We start from the raw sequence: 26,602 nt of genomic DNA on the forward strand, positions 1-26,602 counted from the left end.
AGGTATGATTATTATCACTTTACAGATGAGAGAACAGGTTCAGAGAGTTTTGATATGGGAGCACCAGAGCCAAGACTAGAACTCAATCTGACTCCAGATTCATGTGTTTTTTCTTCACCAAAGCTATCTTTCAGTTTGGAGATAAGGGAGATAAGATATGGAACAGTTAGAGAATGATCCAGAACTGTAGGAGGTGATATTTTCATTAGACATTACAGCTGTGATATGGGAAGGTACCAGGAGATCGGAGCAGGGAGAGGCTATAAGTAGTTAAATTTGAGCATGCATGAACATCTTTAAATCAACAGTGTCTCCTACTCACTCTAAGAGGTAGCAGATACACCCTGTAAAATGATATTTGCTGTCTGACTCAGTCAAGAAAATAATTTTGGATTTGGAATCTTGGAATGGAATCTTCAATCATTTCAAAATTTACTTGAATCCAGTGACCTCTTTGTTTTTGCTCTCACTCGTGAAATACACCATTAATTCATTAAGTGAGTATCAGGTAATGACACTGATAACTTTGTGAGCCTTGATGTGTGTAGATTGTAGCTGGAAAAAAAATCAGTGTTGGGCCCATCTTTTTTTACACTCGTGTGTGTGTGTGTGTGTGTGTGAAGACTGCCCTTTGATCTCCAGATGTAGTTGCTCTTTGTGAAACCTGCTGTCATTTGTGGTTCTGCCTCTTTGACTCATGGACAAGCTGGGTTGCTGGGTTTGCTCAAATTGTACCACCCTGTTTCCAATGATTGCTCTGCTTTCCCAGAATCCTAAACTGCTCAGACACACTTTCAAATGTCATTGAAGTATTTCCCCTGTTTGGGTCACTCTATATCAGTTCATCCAAAGCATTTGCTTTGAATATATAAAGGAAAATATATTATAAAAGATACTCATTTTTGACTTTTCAAGGCTATATCCATTTTAAAAAAAAGTGTATTGAGAGTCTACAGTATGCACTTGAAAGTGTGCTGGGCACTGGGGCTATAGACAGAAAGAGATTACATGATCCTTGCCCTAAAGAAGGTTGATTTTTGTTGCTGTTAAGTAGCAGATTGTACCAGGGCTCCTCAGCCTTGACATTACCCTACCCTAGTCACACATTCTTAACCTGTCCTGCCTGTTTCATGACAATGTGACTCTTTGATCTCCAGAAGGTTACAAGGTCTTATTTTGCAATGTGCCCTCTGGTCTGTCTGTCTGTCTGTCTGTCTGTCTGTCTGTCTGTCTGTCTGTCTCTCTCTCTCTCTCTCTCTCTCCCTTCATTCTGTAGGAGTTTCCATTTTGGAGCTGGGATTACTCTGCTAGGTCTGTAGGAATAGAGACCATGGTAGGACCCAAGCAGAGAAAAAACTGCATCTAAGGAAATATCCAGGTGGACAATGCTGAAATAGAATAGCGCAGGAAGTCATCTTTGCAACCTTAGTTACCTGAGGAATTTATACTCCAATGGTTGACACTAGCTCTCTAAAGATTTAGATTTAGAGAACTTTGTACTATGCAACAGAATTTTCCTCTCTCTCTCTGTCTCTCTCGACTTCATCCTTCTTCCCTTCCCTTCCTCCCTTTTCTCTCTCCCTTCTCCTTTCTTCCCTCCTCCATTCCCTTTTCCCTCTCTCCTCCCTCCCTCTCTTTGTTTATTTCTTTGTCTCTCTGTCTCTCCCCCCCTTTTCTCTCTTTTTATTTCCTCTATCTCCCTCATTTCTCTCTTTCCCTATCACTACCACTCTGAAAAAAATGTTTTGGCTGCTTTTTTTAAAAAAAAAATTGTGACTGTGATTATCCATGGAAGTGGAAAGCTAGTCCTGTTTTTTTTTTTTTAAGTCTGAAAGCCTCTCATTTTTATAGTTTTGAAAATCCTTGGAGTTTAACTTTGAACTTTCACCAAGAAAAATTATATCTTATAAACAATGGCATTTGTTGATTGGATGAGGGACTAGATCAATATTGGTTTTGGCAAGCAGTTCTGGCTACAGTTGCTTTCAAAAATATGCTGGTTGTGGTGTTAAAAAATTATGTCAGTTCCTCAACATGTGCCTCTTTTTCTTGGAGTTTTGCCGGAGAATTAGTTTCCAAAGTTACTTCCAGAAGTTAACCTAGAGGCTGGCCTCCCCAACAAAGGAAGTTACACATAAACTAATGGAATGCAGTCCCACTGCTGGGAGTGCGCCTCAGCCTCCCCAAGACCAAATTTCTGAGGAGATTGCCCAGGGAGAAATCACATTTTTGGAGAAAGATTATCTGGGGTGGGATAGGGTGATTTGGGGTGACTCCTAATTCAACTATCACAATTCAAATCTCTATAATGCAAAGAGGGACCATTAGATAAGGGCACTGTGGAGAAAGATAAGAGCAAACCTGAAATCAGAAGGTGAAAAATCACTGCTTTTCAAGAAAAGGATTGTACTGTAGACTCCATGGCTCTGCCTATATTAGGAAGTCTTAACTCCCTTTCTTTGACTGTAAGGTTTATAGTGATTTATTTTAGACTTCCACAGTAAGGGATTAATAGTTGGCAACATAGGTCCATACCCTGTTATATGTATAATGGTATATGTATATAAGTACATTCTAAATGGAATATAAGAGGCAGTAGGGCAGAGAGTACTGGCTAACATTGGAGTCAAGAAGACTTGGGTTCAAGTTTTATCTCTGGTCCATGACTGGACAAGTATGTATGACTAGACAAGTTACTCAAACCTTTGAATGACCTCTTCAGGCAGCTCTCTGAAACAGGTAAGTTGTTGAGCTCTATCAGTGGAGCAGTTTTCCACTCTTGGGAGTTCTCCCACACCAATGAAATCACAGGTCTGAACCAATGTAAATGTATTTTATACAACTTGGTGGCTTTTTGAGAATTTCCAAGGAAGTTTTGGCCTCAGTTCCAAACTGTAGAAAGAATAAGAGAATCAAGAAACTGGGTTTTACTTTAGGTGATGCTGCCTATGAGCTGTGTGACCTTAGGCAAGTCACTTCACTACTCTGAGTTTGAGTTTCCTTGTGAAAGCAATAATACATGTGCCACTGACTTTTTAGAGCTGTTAAGAGGAGCGAATGAGTTGAAATATGCAAGGAGCTTTGTAATAATAAAAGCATGCATGAATGTCAGCTGCGATATTTGCTTTATACTGATGCTTGTACTTTAAAAGTACTTGAGGGAAGAGAGGTGCTCTGTTTAAAAAAAAACTAAAGAAATGAGGGAGGCTAGGTAGCACAGTAGATAGAGTGGATGGAGCCCTGGGGTCAGGAGGATCTGAGTTCAAATTTGACCTCAGACACGTAATCATTACTTAGCTGTGTGACCTTGGGCAAGTCACTTAACCCTATTGCCTTGAAAACATACAAAAAAATTTTTAAAAACTAAAGAAATGAATTTCACACTTAGTTCATGTCAAACACTAGGTTCTGAGCCAATCATTTGGAGAACTTTGCACTAAATAAGTTAGTTCAACATACCCCCTACTATAATACTTTTCAAATACATTATCTAAATATTACAAAGTCATAGAATAAAAACATATAGGAAAATAGATTACATATTTCACAGTTATGGAAGGGGAAACTTGTACAGAAATATAAACTAGAGAGTATTAAAAGCAAAATAGATAATTTTGATTGCTTATTAAAAAGTTTCACCCCAAATTAGCATATATATATATGTATAATTAGGAAAAATATGAATTTTAAAAAAGCTCTGAAAAATGTCTGCTTTTCAAAATTTGTGGAAAACTCACAGAAATATTTAAAGTCAATTTTGTTTTTAAATTCAATAATTAAGATCCCTTTCCTAATAGTTGTTTCAATGATTAGCAGATCTTTTTTCTTTTCCCTTCACCCTTCCTCCCCTCTTTCCCTTCTTTTTTTTTTTCTTCCTTTCCCTATCTCTCCTAGGCTGGAAATATAGCCACTAATGGGCTTGATCCCACTTTCAATATAGAGCTTTTTTTTTCCCATCCTGGGCTAGTTTACCTCACTGTAAGCAACCTGGAAGCTCTCCATTCCTGGGGGCTCAACAGATTGATACCAGACATAGTGCAGACACCTGTATGACAAATTTACTTCAATTCAGTCTTCCTGAACTTCAGTGATACACCCTTGTCACAACTTCCCAGGTAGCAAGGATTATAGATTACGCAATGTTATACCCAGCAATAAGTTTTCAAATGAAATACAAATCTAGCTATCTGAAAAATATTTTCAATTGCTAATAATCAGAGAAATGAAAATTAAAACTAACATATCACATATGATATGACATATATCACAACCATCAAGTTAGATGGAAAAACTAATTGTTGAATAGGCTGAGAAAAGTCAGGAATGCTAATTCACTGCTGATGGATCTGTGAATTGTTTCAATGGTCTAAGACACTATTTAGACTTATTTAGTCAAACTAACATGCAATTGTTAAGTGCCCACCATGTACTAAGTTCTGGGAATAAAAATACAAAGTAAAAAAAAATCCCTCTCCTCAACAAATTTGCATTACTAAAAATTTGACATTCTTTGACTTTAAGATTCTATTCACTCCATATTGTCAAATTTTGCCTTTTCTATCTCTACAGCATCTTTCATGTATGTATCTTTTTCTCCACACACACAGAACTTCCACCCCGGTTTAGGCTCTTATGGTATAGCCTAGACTGTTGGTTCTCAAAATGAAATCATGGAAGTTCCTGAGACCCTTTCAGTGGTCACCAAATCAAAACTATTTTTTACAGTTCCTAAGACCTTATGTCTACTATTATAAATATCTATGTAAGCTCACATAACAAAATCTCTTTGGGGTCCTCAATAGTTTTTAGGGCAGTAAAAGAGTCCCAAGACCACTCCTCAAGACTATTTACTAGCCTCCCAATTGTTCTTCTTGACTGATCCCTCCCATTCTAATCTATCCCTCCAATCACAAAGTTTAAAGTGGATGTAGGTATGTTATGTTTGAATAAAATTTTAATCAAAGCAAAAAGAAAAATATAAACTGTACAACAATGTAAATCAACAAGGAGTAATGATGGAGGACTAACTATTCTGATTAAATACAATAAACAGTTGGTGTCATTCTTTCAATAAATTTGCTTTTTCTAAAAAATCATTTTATAAGAGGGTTTGTTTGGATTAGTCAGTCACTAAGCAATTATTAAGCATTCACTATTAGAATTCTGCTAAGTCAGTCAATAAACATTTATTAAATTCTATTATGGCATTGTGCTAAGTGCTGTGGACAAAAAAAAAAAAAGGCAAAAGACAGTACCTGCTCTTGCGGAGTTCAGGCTAACGTATGGTTGTTGGAAGGCATCTGTCTTAAAAAAAAATCTATCAATACTTTTTTAAAAGTTCTTTTTTGTCAGTTTTAGAGAATGACAAATAGTTAATTTTCTGTCAAATATCATTCTTTAGCTCAGAAATTGGGAAATTCTTCTCTAAACCACAATATACTTTCTTTATCAAGGGTCAACAACCTCAGAAGATAAATGTAGGTTGATTTGAAGTGGCACCCTGGACAGTCATTGCTACCACCTCCTGCCCAACTCAACCACTTATGAAAGTCCAACTGTCACTGCTTGAGAAAGTCCCTGCCACAAGCCACCTCATACTCCTTAATTAGGAGTTGACATTGTAAGATTCCCCCACCTCCACTCTACCCTTGAGATGCAAAGACCTGTTTTTCTTTTTCCACCCCCCACCCCTGTTCAGAGGAGCTGGTCCTTAGTCATCAACCCCATTGCCTCCTACTCCCATAGCCCTTGACTGTTTGGAAAAATAGGTGTTAGAGGTCAAAACATTGTGACATCACTTTGAAAGTGTTGCAGGTTTGCATCTTCACACTCTTTTTGTCTGGTGTCTCAGTCCTGAGGGGGGAGTAACAGGGTGATGGGTTGGATTGACCCTAGAACAGGGATGGGGTCACTGAAGGCAAGGTGTAGAACAAATGACCTCTAAGGTTTGTTCCAGCTCTGTTGTTATGATTCTAGTACCACATGCAAGTCTTGTCTGAAATTAAAGGATTTTTTAAGCATTGGTGAGTCAAATTGTGTGCCCTTTTCATCCCCTGCCTCCTGTATATGCATATACATAAGCTAAGTTGGTTTTATGCTTTGTATAGAAGCCTCCTATTCTTATTGCCTCATGACTAATAGAGTAGGGCAGAGTCACCCCTTGTCTAACTTTCTCCTATTCTCAAACTATCCTAATCCTGTTTTACCAGGTTTAAAATCCATTCTGCCATGAAAGATTTAAAAAATATAATGTGTTCCAACCATGTGGATAATCAGTATTTCTTTCAGTTCTATATTAGTATGAACATTCCATGTCCATACAGACACAAGGATGAAGAAGAAAGTTTGTTACTGACAACTATAGTGAAATGAAAATGATATTTGTTGGACACAAACCATAAAGCTTTCTTGGATGGATTTAAATTAAAAAATGAATAGTAACATTTGTAGGTGCCTGTGTACATGTTTATAAAAACAGACCTGTCACTGCAACAGGTTATTTGTTGGGTGTCTCCTATGTTCTCAACACCAGGCAAGAAAGTACCATCTGCTCTGCAGATGGGGATATGAAGGAAATACAAGAGTTTTCATTTATTTCCAGATTACGTTTATTAAGTACAATGTACAAGGTATTTTTAGATTTTTAATTATCACTGTATTAGATAGTGTACTTCTTGTTTTGGTTGATACAGAAATTGTGTGCTTTCAATCAATGTGCTAATTTCCTGTCTTTGCTGTAAAAAAAAAAAAGAGGATTCTTCTTAAAACTGTTGGAAACTTGAAATCAGCATCAACACAAAGATAACACCTGCCTGACTTGTGGCATCCTAAAAGCTTCTCTGCAATCAAACAGGGTCCATTCTGGGAAAACTGCTTTTATTGCAATATTCCTGATAGATCGGACTTAAGTATCCTCCCCAACTCTTCACTCATACATAAAATGCTAATTTATTAATCTTCATAAGACTGTCAAAGTGCTAGTTTTTCTAATGTTAGAAAACATACTTCTTTGATTATAATTCATTGAAACTAATCTATCACATTAATGCAATCTTTTGAGGTCTAATCTCCCCAGCCCGAATCTAGCTCACCAGTGCTGAGTATTGACAGCCCTATATATGTAGAGATTTACTATGCCTCAACTCTCTGCCTTCAAATCTCCCTTCTTTAGTTAGAAAGGACTGCCAACCAGACCCCAAACCTTGCTTTGATGTAACCTAATCAATCCCCCAGCTGAAAAGAAGGAAAAAATAGTACAACTCACACAGACATTATACAGACCAGGTCATGTTTCCCTTTAGATTATTTTGCTCCACTTGGTCTTTCATTCTACATCTGTTTTCTAAAAAAATTAAGGAACAGAAATATGTTAAGTAGAAGGGCTTTCGATTTTCGATATTCAGCTATAGCTGCCACATGTCTTTCCTTGCTGATGTTGCTGGCATAAGACCTGCCAGTTCATGTCCCTATTTCTCTATCCCCAAGACTCGAGTGGTTCATAAATATATTGGACTTCTCCTTGGGGGTCCTATAAATTCAGCACTGTAATGCAAATAGAAATGGGATTTCAATAACCCCCATTCTGTTTATTGACATTAGCCATCCGTTTCAGATGACTTCATAGAAAAAAAATGTTGTATTCAGTCAGGAGCAGAGATGAAGACCAAAGGGAGAAGTTGGCTAATTAGAATTTCAGGTCACCACCAGAATGCCTCAAAATGCATCAAACTATGTCAAGTGGTTATTTTTCCTGGCCTCTTCAAACCACTGCAAATTCAATTTTAGATGTTTGGAATGGAGAAATGCTATTGCCACTCCCTTTAGAGCAAGGATGGGAACAAATTACCCCTACAGGACAATTGAAAAGAGAAATCATTTGCCATGCCTTGGTTCTTCTTAACCAAATGACTTCTATTTAATCTGTGATTTGATACAAACAGAGCATGTTAAGACAGGTTGCGAGAAGTGTAAGGACAGAATGCCATATAAACTTTTTCTCTTAAAATCCTTATGTAAGTATCAAATAAATGAGGAAGCTAGGTGATCATAAGGAAACTGTAGAGCAATGAATAGAGAAAATGTTTTAGATTCCAGAGAGAATTGACCTTGGAATCAGGAAGGACTGGGTCCAAGTCCCATCTCTCAAACATACTTGCTGTGGGATCATAGGAAAGTACAAGTGCCTCAGGTGCTTGTCTCTATGTCTGTACATTACAAATAAATTTCCAATTTGTATAGGTTTCTACCCCAAGATTTTCCCCATGAATGATATTGGCAAAGGACAGGGCCAAAAAGAAAGTATATGTGTGTGTGTGTGTGTGGGGGGGGGGGTGATGTATGTGGAAATTATAAGATTTAAAGTTGGAAATGCCGGAAACAAACCTTTTTAATCACCTACTCTATGTTGAGCACTGTACAAAGGACTTTGCAAATGCTATTTTATTTTATCTTCACAACAACCCTGAAAGTAGATGCTATTACTATATACATTTTACAGTTAAGGAAACTGAGGGAGACAATGATTTGTCCAGAGTCCCACAGCTACTAAGTATATGAGATCTGATTATTTTTATCCCAAATCCACTGTGATATCTAGCACTAATATTTTCTCCTGCCTTAAACCACTGGAATTCATTCTTCCCCACTTTTTATTCTACTTCATTTTCCTCAACAATTGCACTTCCCTCCCATAGATGATGTAAGGATCAAATGAGATAATATTTGCAAAGTGCTTCTCACAGTACTTAGTTCATGGTAGGTAATTAATAAATGTGTGTTTCTTTCCTCTTTCTCACCTTCAGATCCTGGACATTATTCCTATAAGTATAGCCTAAGATTGCATTAGCTTTTTGGGATGCTATGGCCAAACCTAAACACATTCCCAGCAAAGGAACAGACCTCATCAAACAGATGAATTTTTAAGGGGGAAACTTCAAGGTTGTAAAGCTGACAGGATTATTAGCCTTGTGGGAATTAGAGATGCTGCTGACCAGTGGCCTCTGCCATGTATACAGTTAGAGTACAAAGGTCTCTTTGTTTCATATATAACAGAAGCCTTTGCACTGGTGATGTGGGCCCTGGTATTCCTATTATCATATCAAAAACACCCAAGGCAGCAGCTTCCTCCACCCTGGCAGACCTGGTGTTTGCTTCCCTTCATGTGGGGTTACTATTCACCTGTCACTGCTCTAATGTTCCTCTCCCTGAAGGAATGAGGGAGGCCATAGGGAAGGCCAGATGCTCAGCCACAACTTCAGTGTGTCTCCTTAAGCCTGAGTCTGACAATTCTTTGCCCACAAGCTAGGTAAATATGATCATTTTCAGTCATGTCCTTGGGGTTTTCTTGTCAAAGACATTGAAATATTTGTCAGTTTATTTTACATTTAAGGAATCTAAGGCAAACAGGATTAAGTGACTTGCCTAAGATCACACAGTTAGTAAGTGTCTGAGTTTGGATTTGAACTCAGGACTGTTCCTGACTTCACCCTCTCGGCTTCACAACTCATTTCTAGATAGCCAAAGTTAGGATGACAGCTTTAGCCTACCCACAAGAGATACCATGTCATATTGTTGATCAATGTTGAGTCTGCAGGTCACTAAAGATATCAGATTGTTTTTAGATGAGCTATTTTCTAGAATATAAAACAAAACAAACCAAGTTGTCTTAACAGCTTAGATGGTTGTGTGAACTTGAGGAAGTCACCTGACCTTTGTCAGCCTCATATTCCTATATCTGATGAGGGTCCAGACTACGTGCTGAAGCTTATTGCTAACTCTAAATTCTGGGACCTTAGGATATTTGTTGAACTGTATCTAGGTCCAAAGGGGTAATCAAGAAAAAGCAAGACTCTGAGCAAGCAGACATACTCACTACATATTTTTCATGAGATAAATTTAGTTTGGGGATTCCCAAGACAGAGATGACATCATCATCACCACAAAATGTCTATGTTGGGGATTGGTTTATGATACCTTTTCCCCTGCCTCTGACTTGTACCAGTTCTTAAGTACATAGAATTTGAAGATGAATGGAACATGGGAGGTGACCTAGTTTATCTTGTTCCTTTTACTCATGAAGAGAATGGAGTCCAAAAAAGGTAAGATTATTTAGCCAGTCTTCTGCAGATTCCTATGAAGAATTCTAAGCCCAGTCAAGGTATCACAGAGCTAGAGCTGAGAAGCACCTCAGAGGTCACTTAGTTGACCCCCACCCCTTCTATTATACATGAAGAAATAGACCTAAAGAGGTCATTGAACTTACTCAAAACCTCAGATAGTATATAAAACATCTTGGATCTGAACATGTTTGTTTGTTTTTTCCTCTAAAACTATAGTTTATTTTCCATAATACTACAATGAATAAGCTTAGAGACTGGGAAAAAAACTCTAGAAAATATTGATCTAAATGGCACAGTGGATAGAGTGCTGGTCTTGGAGTCAGGAAGACATGAGTTCAAATCCTTCCTTATACTTTATTAGCTGTGTGACCCTGAACAAGTCACTTAACTTTTGTTTTTCTCAGTTTTCTCATCTATAAAGTGGGGACAGTAATAGAACCTAAGATTGTTGTGAGAACCAAATGAGATAATTATAAAGACATTAGCACAGACCATGGAGCATAGAAAGCACTATTTAACATTTATATAATGTTAGCTATTATTATTTTTCAATTACTATGAAATTATCTTAATGGCCTTAACAGGTTAAAATACATCTCTCTAAACTATATTAGTGAGTTATAGCCATCCAATGATATACTAATAAATGTTAAACAATTAACTTTCCCCAAAAAACCTGTTGTATGCAGGATACATTTTTAAGTTAAATCTGCATTTTATCCCATCCCTTTCTTGAGTCTAGATAATCAATAAAACTCAAACCCTAATTTATAGCCTTTACTGATTTCAAAGGTGTAAATGCTTACCCTGAAAATTTAACAATCAGTTAACATTTGGTCTAATCTAGCTCCAGGACACCACTGCAAGCCAGCTCTTAAATACTGATTTCACCAATGATTTGCAATCACTAGTTCCAGCCAGGCTAAGAGAGAACTTAGCAGGTTATTTTTTGTCAATCATGTTTTCATTAGGTTGGAGCAATGTACTTTCGTTTGAAGATCCTGAATGACCTTATCGGTCTAGAATGCTGGGCCAAGTCTAACAAGATGAAATTCAATAAAAGTAAACCTAAAGCCATATCCTTGAATTCCAGAAGATAATCTTGCAAGTACAAAATGGGGGCAGCTAAATCAAAATATTTGGAGGTTTTAGGGAACTTGAAAATTCAAACTGAGTCAATACTGTGATATCAGAGCCTAAAACAGAAAATGCAATCTCAGGTTTCAAGAGAGGGAAAAGTGTTCAAGATAAGAGGGACCAGTCATAGTCTCATTGTCAAGTCATCTGATATTCTGTTCATTTCTGGGCACTATATTTTAGGGAGGATACAGATAAACTGGAAAGTAAAAAAGAGGAAGACAACCAAATGGCAAAGAGCCTTGAGATGAATACACATAGTAGACACATAATAAATTCTTATTGAATTGAATGTTGAAGAAATTGGAGATTTTTAGCCTGAGGAAGAAAAGATAGAGGTGGGGGTGGGGAGGGAAGGATTCGAACAGCACCCAATAGATGTTTTCAAATATCTTCAAGTGCCTTCAAAGTTTAATACATGAAAAATGGAAAAGCCTTGTTCTGATTGTCTCCCGAGGGCAGAACTAGAACAAATGTTAGAAAGTTCGAGAGACACAGATTTTTGTTTGATGTAAGGAAAAACTTACAGGTAGAGCTATTCCAAGGTAGAATGGGTAACTCAAAGGGTGTAGTGGGTTCCCTTTCTCTTTTGTTTTTTTGGTTCAGCAAATTTGAAATTTTCTTTATTTATCCCTATTCTGTGAATGGTAAAGTTTTCCTTCTTTTTTAAAGAAATATTTTATTTATTTTTGAGTTTTACAATTTTCTCCCTATTCTTGCTCCCCTTCCCCCACAGAAGGTAGTTTGTTAGTCTTTACATTGTTTCCATGGTATACATTGATCTAAGTTAAATGTGATGAAAGAGAAATCATATCCTTTTTTTGTTTTTAGGTTTTTGCAAGACAAGTGGGGTTAAGCAGCTTGCCCAAGACCACACAGCTAGGTAATTATTATTAAGGGTCTGAGGTCGGATTTGAACTCGGGTACTCCTGACTCCAGGGCAGGTACTCTGTCCACTGCATCGCCTAGCCGCCCCAAGAAATCATATCCACAAGGAAGAAAAATAAAGTACAAGAAATAGCAAAATTACATAATGAGATAATGGGTGTTTTTTTTTTTTTTCCCAAAATTGAAGGTAATCGTCTTTGGTCTTTGTTCAAACTCCACAATTCTTTCTCTGATATAGATGGTATTCTCCATCATAGATACCCCAAAATTGTGCCTGACTGTTGCACTGATGGAATGAGCAAGTTCATCGTTGATCATCACCCCCATGTTGCTGTTAGGGTATACAATGTTTTTCTGGTTCTGCTCATCTCGCTCAGCATCAGTTCATGCAAATCCCTCCAGGTTTCCCTGAATTCCCATCCCTCCTGGTTTCTAATAGAACAATAGTGTTCCATGACATACATATACCACAGTTTGCTAAGCCATTCCCCAATTGAAGGACATTTAGTTGATTTCCAATTCTTTGCCACCACAAACAGGGCTGCTATGAATATTTTTGTACAAGTGATGTTTTTATCCTTTTTTCATCATCTCTTCTGGGTATAGACCCAGCAGTGGTATTGCTGGATCAAAGGGTATGCACATTTTTTATTGCCCTCTGGGCCTAATTCCAAATTACTCTCCAGGAAGGTTGGATGAGTTTACAGCTCTACCAACAATGTATTAGCGTCCCAGATTTCCCACAACCCTTCCAACAAAGATCATTTTCCTTTCTGGTCATATGGCCAGTCTGAGAGGTGTGAGATGGTACCTCAGAGATGCTTTAATTTGCATTTCTCCCATAAGTCGTGATTTAGAGCAATTTTTCATATGACTATGGATTGCTTTGATTTCCTCATCTGTAAATTGCCTTTTCATATCCTTTGAACAATTGCCAATTGGGGAATGGCTTGTTTTTTGAAAATTTGGCTCAGTTCTCTGTATATTTTAGAAATGAGTCTTTTGTCAGAAATACTAGTTGTAAAAACTGTTTGTGGGTTCCCTTTCTTTAGGGAAGATCAACTCAACCTTTGACTATTAGAGTACAGGTTGAACTAGATTTTAGGTGGTTTCTGGGGTTACCTTCCCATTCTGAGGCTGTGATTCTAAGTTTCTGACCACTAATTAATAAGTCCAATTTAGGGGGTGGATTATTCATTTTTTAATAGGCCAAAATTATACTTTTGCAACAATTATGGTGGAACAATTTGTGATACTTAATACTGAACTTTTTCCAGAGTATACTGAGAATTGGGATATTATCCTCTACCTGCTTTATGACTCCCTACAGACTTTAATCTGTCATCCACCTCAAATGGTGGCTCTGGCTCTTTACATTCTGGGCAGACTCTAGAAACTGTCAAGCTCAGTCCTCAGTAATCACCTCACTTTACACCAAAAGGGCAACCTTCCTTTAAAGTGGAAGGTAACAGCTCTTGGGTAATAATCATGTGGCTGAGCCTTTCCTAACAGCTTGAGTTGAAAAAAAAAGAAAGATAGAAAATAATGGCAATTAGTCTCATTCCTCAGAAATCCCTCTTGTTTTTGAGCTGTAATCGAATATCCAAATACCTTCAGGTGTCATTCTTATGTGGCAACACTTTGTGTTAGGAGCCTAAATTCCCGATTTTAGAGGTAGAATTCCAAGGCTTTCCTTGCTCCCTCTCCCTGGGAGTAGAATCATAAGACAAAGGACCAAGATGTGAACTGGGCCCCAATGGGCCTCGACCTTTTAATCTGATCTGCCACAATTTGGACTTATATAACTTATTTGTTTATTTTAAAGTCAGTCCATCCAAATTTGAGAACACTTAAAGCTCCCCTTTAGAGGAAAATTGGAATACAACATTATCATTAGCTAAATCAACAGCAAGGGTTTTGTAAAAATATCAAGCCGAACTGTTTTATTTTACTTTTATTGTAATGTCCCCTGTGGAATTACATTGCATTTTCTCTGAAAACTTTTCCTGGTATTTGTTCACTGTCACAGGCATGAATTAGGCACATGTTGATAAGCTGTTCTTCTGTAGCCCCTTCCTTCCAACCCAAGTTCTTTAGTTGTTGAGGTTTTCTTCTTGAGGGAGGAGGGGTGAAAAGGGCTCGAACAGTATCATTTCCCAGTTTGCTAGAGAGTTCCTCACTTATATTTTATTAAGGTATCTGAATGCATTCTTTTGTCTTTTGGTTCAGACTTTCCAAAGGCATTGAAGAAGTAACTCATGGGGGTGGCTAGGTGGCTCAGTGAATAGAGCACGGCCCTGGAGTCAGGAGTACCTGAGCTCAAATCTGACCTCAAGACACTTAATAATTACCTAGCTGTGTGGCCTTGGGCAAGCCACTTAACCCCATTGCCTTGAAAAAAAAAAGTAACGCATGTTCATAAATACCATATAAAGTGTTATTGTTGCTTTTTAAAGCAATGCCATTTCAGGATGATTGTCAGGTCATTTTGTCACCAGGATTTACAGAAATTGGGGACAGATGGACCAATATCATCCAAAGTGAAACAAAGAATATTAGCTAAAAGAGATCTTAGAACTCTTTGGAAGACATCCTTTTTGGGTCTGTTCACTTTCCATCCATCGACCAATGGCCCACATAGTAAAGAAGCTGAGAGAGTCCTAATGGATCAGAAGAACAAATAAGGGAGGTCAAAGGAAGCCACCTAAGAGTGAAAGCTATGCATAGTTCATCAGTTTCTAACCAACAGTTTGAGGTTTGGTTTCTCTGAAGTGATGACTCTCATATTCCAATAAGAATTCACCAGTGCAGAGTAACAACCATTCTATGCCAATCAGAATGGGAATTCATTAGAACTTTACAAATACAGGGAGGAAAATAAGGAAGCTGGATTAGATTAATCTATTTTATCTTTAGGAAAAAAGATCTATCAAATTAAAATTTCCTCATCATACAAATTCCTGACTGGTCTAACATAAGCTAGTCCACATATAAAATATGTAACCATCTGAGATCAAATCAAATAAGAAAACATAATAAGATTACAAGGAATATTTAAAGTGAAAGATGGGCTGATTTAGGGTTCTGTTACTGTATTGAAATTTCAAAGTATAGACACTTAGTACCCCTAAGACCCTTTCAGGGCTAGAGGTCAACAGTAGTTTCATAATAATTCTAAGACATTATTTGCCTTTTTTTTGAATGTTTAACAAAAAAAATGTTTATTTTCCCTTTACACAGTTAAGAATCTGCAATAAAATCCTACAGTTGTGGCCTTAAGATTCAACTTTGGTAGGCATAGCCTCCCTTGCTTCTTTATTTTATTTTTTTCATCATTTGCCTTTTAAAAAATACTCTTCCCCTTTTCAACTTCCTATCTGTTATGAGACTGTTTTTTCTTCGTGTACTTCAACCAAGACAATAAATTACAATAGATTGACTGCAGAAGCAGAGATGAGAATATAGCTGTATTCTATTAAAACAAACATTAAAGAGATTTATAAAAATATGCAAAATAATACCACTCTTCTCACTATTTTTTTCTGTTTTGGAATATATGTTTTTTAAAAATAAAAATGGTTCTTATGTTAACATAAAATGGTTTATTATATCAAATTTAATATCTCCAAAACTATTGCTTAAAATGAATCGACAAATATTTTTAGAATTTATTAACTTTCATTTTGAATATAACATAATTGACAACTATGATTCAAACAAGTTCTTTGGGGTCTTTTTAAAGTATTAAGTCATCTTGAGATCAAAAAGTTTGAGGACTGTTGTTCTAGACAAATGGTTTCCACAGTAATGACTGTGGCCCACTCTCCCCTTTTTTCCATTTTGAGTGGGATGGAGTGGGTTGAGCAGACATGGATGAGATTTGATGTGTACAGAAGATTTAATTACATTATCTTCTCCTACAACCTCCAACCTCATTCCCCAAACTCATTCCTCTCTAAAACTTCCCTATTGTTATTAAGGGCACCAATATACCATTCAATAAACATTTATTAAGCACTATGTATCAGACACAAAACTAAGCACTGGGGATACAAAAAGAAGCATTACTATCCTTTGGGATAGTTCACAACCTGGATGTCATTATTAACTCTTCAGCTTCTCTCACCTCACATTTCCAATCTGTTACCAATTTTTGTCATTTTCAGCTCCATAACATTTTCCTAATATTTCCTCTTTTCTCCAGTCACACAGATACTACCAACAAGATCGCTTGCCTGAATTATTCCTAAAACATCTAATTTCTCCTTCCTCTATTTAATTTACACATAGCTACTAAAATGATTTTCATAAAATCTGGTCATATCCCACCTCTATTAAATAAACTCCAATGATTTCCTATGATTCTAGGATCTAATATTTCATTTTTTATTTTTATCCCTTTAAAAATTCAATTTTTGTGCTAATTTTATAAATTTTTAGAACATTAAGGGATGTGATTATATGTATACTCACATCTATAAATGTAATTTATAATACACATGATGTGCAGTTATAAAGCTTATTTTATACAATAGAGTTCTCAATAACCATAAAAAATTTGAGCCATTGATATGGACAGTTCTTTATCTTTTAGAATTTGCTTCATCTTCCTTGATTTTTCTGCATCATTTAATACTGTCAGCCTCTTTTTCTCTACTCCTTAATACTTTCCCTCCTAACCTTTACTAGTATTACTTTCTCCTGCCTCCCTGCTCCCCTGTGCCCTTGCCATTTCCCTTTGCTGACTCCTCCCTCTCCTTTATTCCCTAAGTATGGGCATGCCCCATACTCCATCCCTAGGTCTATACTTTTCTCTTCAAAGATTCTCTCCCTTGGTAATTTCAATATCTCTTTCTCTTTCCCCTCTCTGGCTCTGTTTCTCTCTCTCTCTCTCTCTCTCTCTCTCTCTCTCTCTCTCTCTCTCTCTGTGTGTGTGTGTGTGTCTGTCTGTCTTTCTCCCCCTCTCTTTCTCTCTGTATTCCACCCTACCACCATTCTCTTCTCTCCTAGAGTTTCAATTATCACATTCATATACCTCTTTATGACTTCTTTTGTGTTCCCGAGTCCACTATATGCAACTTCCAACTTGCTATTTTTACCTTTAAGTCCCACTATTAACTCAAACTCACTAGTTTCTTTTATAAAATTTAAATATTTTATGTATTTGCTTTTCCATCTACATGTAATAGTAGTTTTTAACCAAATATTTTTTGTAAGGTTTTGTCAAACTCACTAATTTCAAATCTGAATTCATTTCTCCCTCATAACCTCCCACTTTCATTATTTCAATGGATCACTTTCCCTATTATCAGGCTCAATAAATTAAGGTGTTCTTTTCCCTTTTCTTTAACCCCCATATCCAATTTGTAACCCAGTCTTTCTTTCTCTCTGAAATATTACTTGTATTCATTCCCTCCTTTTCACTAGTATTATCAACAGGCCCTTATTACCTCTTACCTAGATACTTTTAATAACTCCTAGTCTCTTCACCACTCTCTGATCCATCCTTCTCACAGCTAACAAAATAATCTTTCTAATAATACTTGTCACTTCTCCCTTTGTTTTATAATCTCATTTTATGCTACTTTGTGTACTCTGTTTCATCAGATTTCTCTCTACATTTGTGATTCCTTCATTTCTGGATTGGACTTGCTCCACTCCATTAAATCTTTTCTTTCCTTCTTGGGGTCTTCACCTCCAAAGTGATCCTCCTCCCTTAATCTCTTACACACTATTTCTTTGACACTGCTTCTGCATCTAGCCTAACCTAAACTACATTGTGCTTATTGTGTACATATAGTATCTCTCTACTAAATTGTTAGATCCTTGTGCGCAGGTTTTTTCTTTTTTTTTTTACTCCTAGCATTGATACAGTCTTTTATTTTTTTTAATTAATAAGCATTTTTCTCTCCTCCCATCAAAAAAAGAAAAAGAAAACTCTTGTAACAAATATGCATAGTTAAGCAAAACAAATTCTTACACTGGCCATGTCCAAAAATATGTCTTATTTTTGCCTCTTGAGATTATCACTTCTCTCAGAGGAAATAGGTAATATGTTTCATTGTTAATGCATTTACTAGAGTTCTTAAGGCTTTCAGAGTTTTACAAAGTTGTTATATAAATCATTTTTCAGGTTCTACTCACTTTACTTTCCATCTGTTCTATGTTTGTCCAAGTTTCTCTGAAACCATCCCTCACATCAGTTCTATAGTACAAATATATTCCATTGTGTTCATGTCATAATGTGTTCAGTCACTCCACAACTGATGACTATCTCCTTATTTTCCAGTTCTTTGTCACTACAAAAAGAGCTACTGTGACATATGGATCCTTTCTCTCTCTCTGTCAAAAAGTATGAGCAGTATGAAAAATTATCCATTTTATCTTCTACATTCCCCTTTATACCTCACTTGGTCATAAATTACTTACCTAGCCATAGATATGAAAGGTAGTTTTTTTCCTTGTTCCCCTAATTTGTTTATAATGTGTCCTTTTAAATCTAAGGTATATATCCACTTAAAGCTTATGTTGGCATATAGTGTGAATTGGTCTAAATTTAATTTCTGCCAAATTGCTTTCTACTTTTCACAGCAGTTTCTGTTGAATGGTTCAAATAATTTTTATAAAGTAGGGCATAATGGAAACTTGGCGCCACCACAAACTTTCAATGAGAGTACGGGGGAAAGGGGAGAAATGCATTTCTCTTTCCTTTGCTCCTTTTTGATATTCCTTCCTCCTCCCGCGAATATTAATCAAGTCTTCTTTATGTAACTCAGAATCATAGGAAGCATAGAACTATAAGAACAAAGAAGAGATCATAGAGATTGTCTAGAGTCTAGACAGTTGGTGTCAAACTCAAATTGAAACATACTCCTGCAGACTACATGCTGACTTAGAAAATCACAAATTAACATTATTTTTATTTGTTGTTTTTTTGTTAAACATTTACCAATTACATTTTATTCTGGTTTGTACTGCACTGGGGAGTTTTGCATGCTACCCACCAGCAAGTTTGACACCTCTGGTCTTGATGAGTTGCCTCATTTAACAGATTATGTAGCTGAGATTCAAAGAACAGGACCTGGGAGCTAGGCCACTTACTACTCAGGCCAATGTACTTTCCACTATACCCACAGTTGCTTCTCCTGCCTCCAGTCTGTCTGCTGAGGGCTCCCAGTACATTTGTAGGACCAGCAGATGATGAGTCACATTTCCTGACTTTGTCTGCTCCACAAAAGACTTCAGCCCTCAAAGAGCACAGGGGTCTAGGTGTTATCTCCTGAATATATGAATTACATATCAGTTCCTAAGCTTGAGGAAATTTTCCCATTCAAGGCAGAAATCAGGGCCAAGAAAAAGTAAGCATACAAAAGGAATTCTTTTCTGATGCTCAAACACGGTTTCCTTCTATTTGGGTCGTTCCAAATAAGTTCCTTAAATGTTGAATAACTATCTTATAACTCTCATTTTTATTTCCATTGATATGGAGGGCAGAGGGAGAGAGGAAAGATTAGGGACTCTCCTAAGCTATAGAAATAAAAATAGACTGTCTGGGAAGTGATTCTTGTCTCTTCTAATGGTTTATACCAAAGATCGTTCACAAAAGGAGAAGAAAACTGAAATTCTTATATATAGATGGACTCTAAATCTACCTGAGGAACTGTGTGTGTGTGTGTGTGTGTGTGTGTGTGTGTGTGTGTGTGTGTTCTACCATTGATACCCTTGCCTACAAAATTTATTCTAAAATGTTTTATTCAACTCAAAGTAACCTTTATTAAATGCCTACTCTGTACAAGGAGTTGTAATCAGTGATGGAGATACAAAGAAAAGATTAAGTCCTTGTCCTCATAGAGCTTGCACCCTACTGGTGAGTGAAATTGATATGCACATAGATAGTAAAGGCAAAAAATACACAAAATTACTAGAAGTCACTTTAAAAGAGAAATAAAATTAATAGAAGGATCGGGCTACTGTACTTTAACAAGAGCTAAGGAGCCTAATAGGTAGAGGTAAAGATATATACTCCAAACATAGGAACAACAGGGCAGAAGCCTCAAGGCTGGAGATGGAATGATATATATAGGAAGTAGCTAATGAGACAATTTGACTCTAATGTAAATGGAATGGGTGCAATATAAACTTAGACAGGAATTATAGATGGAAACCAATTTGTAGAGGGTTGTTCCAAAACCTCTGGCTGAAGTACAAAATAATCAAAGACAATTCTAAAAGACTTGTGATGAAAAACAGCATCCATATCCAGAGAAGGAACTATGGAGTTTAAATGAAGACCAAAGTATTATCTTCAATTTTTAAAGGTTATTTTATGTACTATTTTTCTCTCTAATGTGTGTTTTCTCATTTTGATTTGATTCTTCTTTCACAATATGATTAATATGGTTCTATTTATAATCTATTTTACATTGCTTTCTATAAGGAGGAGGGATGGGAGGGAGGGAGAAAAATTATGCAGAAAAATGATAGTTGAAAACTACTATTATATATATAGTTGGAAAAACAAACAAACAAACAAATAAATAAATGATTTTTCATAAAACCTCTGACTATGGATTTTGTCCTTAATCTGAGGCATCGAGGAAGGAACAACTGAAATATTTGAGGAGGGGAGGGATGTATTGAGGTCTATGTTATAAGTCTATGAAGCTGGTAGTTTGTATAAGTTAGATTAGATAAAGGACAATTTGGAAGATGGGGGATTAAGGTACTTCTGTCCTCTACCTTAGGGGCTGGCAAATGGCCTGTTGAACTAAGAATGGTTTTTACATTTTAAAATAAAGTTTTATTGGTTTTTACATTTTTAAGTAAAGTTTTATTGTATTTTTAAAATCAAACAACAACAGCAACAACAACAAACATTCTTAGCTCCCAGGCAGTATAAAAACAGGTGGTCTGAATTTGACCTTTGGACAGTAGTTTACCAAGCCCTAGTCTTAGTCATAGAAAATGAACTTGGGTAGAGCTGTGTGATCAAAAAGCAGATTATTAATATGAGAGCTGTTGTGGAGACAAAACCAATAAGACTTTGTCATGAGGAGGGAGATGGTGAGGAAAAAGAATGGGTAAAAATGATGTCAATGTTTTGGATATGGCTATCCAGAAGGATGCTGATACTCTTAACAGAAAGAAGGAAATTTGGAGGATAGATGAATTTTAGAAAAAATGGAATGCGAATAAATTGAACTGGAAATGTCTAAAGAACATCCAGGTTAAGATGTATAATGGGCAGTTTGTAATGTCTGACCAAAATTCAGGAGCAAGATTTGAGGAAGTTAATTGTACAGAGATGTCAGCGGTTATAAAGGGAGTGGATGAGTTTAGCACACAAAAAGTAGAAAGGAAAGACAAGACAGCTAGAGCTTATGGGGATATTGATCTAGCAAAGAAGAGACAGGAAGAGACAGAGAGACACACACACACAGAACAGTTTTGGAAGGAAAGAGTTTCAAAGAGGAGCTAGACTGGAAATTGAAAAGCAGAAGATGATTCTGGATTATATTTGATAAAGTATATAATGCTTTCAATGACTTCAGATTACCTGCTCCTGCAAAAGCTCATCTCGTTGCAAGAGCTCATCTCTTACTACACTTTCCCTGTGATGTAATTTGACTGATTCAAGAAGCATCACAATCTTAGAAGAATGAAAAGTATAAATTAGTGCATAAAGGATATTTGGTGGGTCTAAGTAGACTGAAGCATGATAATATTCAGGGATTGTCAAGGACATAGATATGTCCTTTCTCTTTTAGAAGAAATATAGTGGCTACAGAGATAGAACAAAGGAAAATAAATGGATACTTTGTGTGACATAATAATGCATCCAACATTTTGAAGAAGCAAAGCCTAGCCTCTACCTTGGGTAGATCACCTTGGGTAGGACACCTGTGGGAGACTCATAGAAAGATTTACATAGCCAAATCTTGCCAGACTCTGAACTAAAATGAGATGACAAGATCTTTTTTCCTAGATCTTGACATCTGGGGGTTGGGCTTGGGGGATGTTTTCTTCATGTCCCAGCAGTGCCTAACTGACCTAGTTCTCTCACTTGGCTTGGTTGGAACTGTCTGAAGTGCTGTGACTATCGTATTCCCCCTCAAAGACTATCTTCAGATCACAATACGCTGTTTCCATTATACTAGCTAATTTGGGGGATCCATGGCCCATAGAATAGTTAAGATGAAAATGGGATGAGTGGAAAAATCAGTGACAAATATTATGGGGTAGGGAGGTTAGTTTCCTTTACTCTTCATAGAGTGACTTCTATGAGGAGAAGGACTATGCTTATAGGATGCCACTCCTTTTGAAGTCTTTCTGACATAAAACATAGGGTCCTGCACAGAGGTCATTGATTGTGTATTGATTTTTTGTTAAACAAATAATCTACCCCCACATCATAATCAACTGAGGAGGTTCCACCCCTAGAAACTTTGGCACACTATTTGATAGGAGTCAAATTGAGTCAATTTATTTTTTTTTTATAATTTGCTATCCTCCCAATACTACAACTAGCAAATTCTTATTTTCTTCTCTTTTAATCCTTGTGATTCAGAATCACTTTCTGCTGAGGCAAGAATCTTTACCTTTCCTCACATTCAACCAAAAGACCGGGGCAATATGTAAGCTCCTGATGTAAAGTGATGAGGGGCCTTTTCTTAACTATTGATGAAAAACCTCCATACAATCTAGAAAACTTCCTTAAAGGTCACCCTAGATGTCGAAACATTCTCTGTTAACCTTCCAACTTTTGCTCCCCTAGAAAGACTAGGTATAGAAGCCTGATGCAGAGGCGAAAATTTAGTAATCATGTCTCAAACTGAATTTAAAGACACTTGGGGACTCAGGCAGGCATAAAGACCTCATCTCTCTCTTTGAATCATCTAATCTCCTTCTGTCTAACCTCCTTTCTCCTACTCACTTGTTCAATTTCTATCAATCCTTTCAAGGATAATGTTGCCTCCTCTGAGAAGCCTTCTTTGATTTCCTAAGTTTTCAATTATTTTCCCCTAAAACTTCAATATAGCACTTTGGTATCCCTCAGAAGTGAAAAATTATATATTATAATTGTATCTGTATCTAATTTTGTACTATAAGTATGCTCCAAAAAGGTCAGAGATTGGTATTTATCTCAGTGCTTAATATAGTAAGCACTTAATGATAGAATTGCTGCTGGCCTGAGTTTACACAGGTAAGCCAGGGGACTTGTTCCAGGAAAAACACTGTCAGGTTCATCACTAAGGTTCATCTGTGTCATTATGCATAGTGTTCTGTAGAACAATCTTGGAGAGATCATCCTGTCTTGAAGGTAGTTCCTAGAGTAGAATATCATACAGATTGGATTTATCAGACCAGAGATAGTCTTAACCTTTCAGTTTCTTACCTAGAACACTTTTCTTTCAATTTCCCCTAAACCATATCCAACCTTCAGAGCCCAGCTCAGTTCTATCTTCTCCATGAAGGCTTCTCTGACTCCACTAGTCCTCATTAATATCCTTCTTGATACTCTATAATTTCTACTCACAGAAGTTGTACAATTAAAATAAATTATCTTTCATTATTCACTTTTTCAATATAGCAAAGTCAAAAGAGCAATGAACCTTTAGTACCCAAGATCTATGTTTGACACCCATTTCTGATGCTTAGCACTTACACAACCATGGACAAATGACTTAACCTCCCTGGGATTCAGTCTCCTAGTCAGTCAAATGAACCAGCCAGATTGTTGTAAGGATTAGATAAGACTTCATACAATATATATAATGTGCTCAGGGATCACAAGTGGAAGCTATCGTAAACTTCCTGAAGATAGAGATTGTCTAATCCTTCTGCTCCTCCACACCACCTTACATATGGCCATGCACATAGTTGATGATCAGCACATAAAATACCTCCTTGCCTGACTGACATTAGCTTATTTATCAAGCAATAAGCACTAATTCATCACCTACTATGAACCAGGGACTGTGCTAATCACTTTCTCTTGTTAGAGAAAAAAAGAGGTCAAGAATGAAACTTGTGAAATGATTTACATCTGGAAGAATCCTAGATCCTTTTGCTTACAAAGTTTATTTCCATTTCTTTTTTTTAAATAATATCTAGCATTTTAACAATAATGATTGTCAAACAGCTTTTTACATGCGATCTTCTTTGACTCTTACAACAACTATGAAGTGGTGCTATATCTTCATTTTAGATGAGGAACCTGAGGATGGAAAAAGGTGAAATGAATTGCCCAGGGCAAGTAAGGGATTGAGGCAGGATTTCAACCTGGGTCTTTCTGACAAGACTCCAAGCAAGGTCAGTGCACTATCTACTATGAAGCCTAACTTTGATTTTTTTTTTCAAGAGATGGTAAAAAGAGGTTCAGAACTGAGAAAAATGTAGAGAGAAGTAACAAGAAATAACTAGAGAAACTGGGGATGGAGAGAGGTGGTTTCCTAGTTAATAATAACAACCCTAGATTCATTGTCTTTAAGTTTCTAAAACATCCTTTCTCACAAAAAGTCTTTGAGGTAGGTGCTATTTTTCCCCTTAGGGGGATGAGGAACTGTCTCAGAGATCCTAAATGACTTGTCCTATAATCAGACAAATGGTAGGGGAACCAGGACTTGAACCTGGATATTCTTTTTTTTAATTTATTTTTGTCAAAAATATTATTTGAATTTTACAATTTTCCCCTCAATCTTATTTCCCTCCCCCCACGGAAAGCAATCTGTCAGTCTTTACTTTGTTTCCATGTTGTACCTTGATCCAAATTGGGTGTGATGAGAGAGAAATCATGTCCTTAAAGAAGAGAGGAGAAGTCTAAGAGGTAACAAGATCAGACAATAAGATGTCTGTTTTTTCCTAAATTAAAGGGAATAGTCCTTGAACTTTGTTCAAACTCCAGAGCTCCTTATCTGGATACAGACAGCACTCTCCTTTGCAGACAGCCCCAAATTGCTCCTGATTGTTGCACTGACCTTGAAGGACCTGCTCATTCCATCAGTGCAACAATCAGGAACCTGGATATTCTACCTCCAAATAAAGTACCCCTTTTTGGACCCTATGTTGCCTTTACATTGGATGATTGCAATATTTTCTGACAAATATCATACATGAAATTCCCAATGCCCTCTCACAAAGAGGACAAAACTCTCTACCAGGTAAAAGATACTCATATGGTTGTGGAATTAAAGAGTTAATTACATAAACTTTGGGAGGACTAAGGTTGTACATACACACACAATTATTTTTGTTCATGAACTGAGGCATAACAGATTCTGCTAATGGTGACTATGATAAAAACCACTGTTCCAAGGAATCACTTACCCCAACACTACTGGACAAGTCAAGCTGATCATCCTGTACCCAAAACCCTGATACACATTCTTCTTGGAGGCTGGAGTGTCAGGAAGTGCTATGGGAAGGAAAGTGTATATATTTCTTTACCCAGAAATCAGAGGACACGTCTCCCCAGAGCAAAGGAAGTGAAACTGATTAAAAGAAATTCAGATTTGCCTCTTCAATCTAAAGGAGGATGGAGGAGGGGCAAAAATATAAGCAACTTTTGGAGAGAAATGAGGGAAATAATTTAATAGCTTTTTCTAGGAATTCCATGAAGAGAAACATGATTTTCTTTCTTATTTCTTGCTCTCTCTGTTCTCCATCATTCTCTACTATTGAAGATTATTCCAGCACAGGACAACTCTTAAAAGTTCTACCACACTGGAAAGGTGTGAAGCCCCTCCTATAGTCCTAACATCTGAGAATGAGCTTTCTGAGGACCAACCTTACTCAGTATGGAAAGACTTGTTACCAGTAATCACTCAGTGATGAGTCTTTTGGCCATAGTAACTCAAGAACCAGATAAATTCAAAATCAATCAGCATTTCCTAGATACCTACTTTGGTGCCAGTAAGAATGTAGGAATTTTAAGACTCAGGGGTGAGGAGTGTTTTCCTATGGAATGGATAGTGATGAGAACTGTCATGTAACATATGAAGAACAGTAAAAAGGTCAATTAGATGCACAATAGAGTGATTGAAAGGGAATAATGTATAATAAGATGGAATGGTATGTTGGAGTTAGGATGTGAAAAATTTAAATTTCAAACAAAGGAATTTATATTTGCTTTAAAAAATGAGCCACTGAAATTTGTTGAGTAGGAGAGTAATTTGGTCAGATCCATACTTTGATTGCTGTGTGGAAGATGAGATGGGACAGGGAAACCAATATTGCTGTTGCAATAGTTCAGACAAAAGATAATCAGGGTTTGTACTAGGGTGGCATGGTAGAGAGAGGGGATAGCTGGGAGAAATGCTAAGGGAGTTGAAACAATGAAATTTGATCATTAATTGAATGGGATGAGAGTGAAGTTGAGGAACTGAAGTTAGGGTAACTGGATGACTGGTAAAGCCCTTAACAAAAAATGAGGAAGTTTAAAAGAGAGAAGGGAAAGATAA

At 36.8% G+C, this 26,602-nt stretch overlaps 1 protein-coding gene across 4 annotated transcripts in view; it reads right to left on the bottom strand.

The window, feature by feature from the left end:
* RBPJ (recombination signal binding protein for immunoglobulin kappa J region) overlaps positions 1–25,599 on the bottom strand; it is a 220,490-nt gene extending 194,891 nt beyond the window's left edge. Inside the window, exons 1-2 of one of the 4 annotated variants that reach the window (XM_074229668.1) lie at positions 5,256–15,182; positions 2,704–2,892 (exon numbers count right to left, since the gene is read on the bottom strand). Coding sequence is in view for 1 of the 4 variants with exons in the window: in XM_074229664.1 (XP_074085765.1) it covers positions 25,470–25,501 (32 nt within the window). In the remaining 3 variants the exon portion in view is untranslated. Of the gene's footprint in view, positions 1–2,703; positions 3,425–5,255; positions 15,183–25,469 lie in introns of those variants that run through there. The other 3 variants (XM_074229664.1, XM_074229670.1, XM_074229667.1) reach the window with 3 other exon arrangements.
* Between the last annotated feature and the right edge of the window lie 1,003 nt (positions 25,600–26,602).

The sequence above is a fragment of the Macrotis lagotis genome, chromosome 3, assembly GCF_037893015.1.
Source record: "Macrotis lagotis isolate mMagLag1 chromosome 3, bilby.v1.9.chrom.fasta, whole genome shotgun sequence".
Lineage (NCBI taxonomy): Eukaryota > Metazoa > Chordata > Mammalia > Peramelemorphia > Peramelidae > Macrotis > Macrotis lagotis.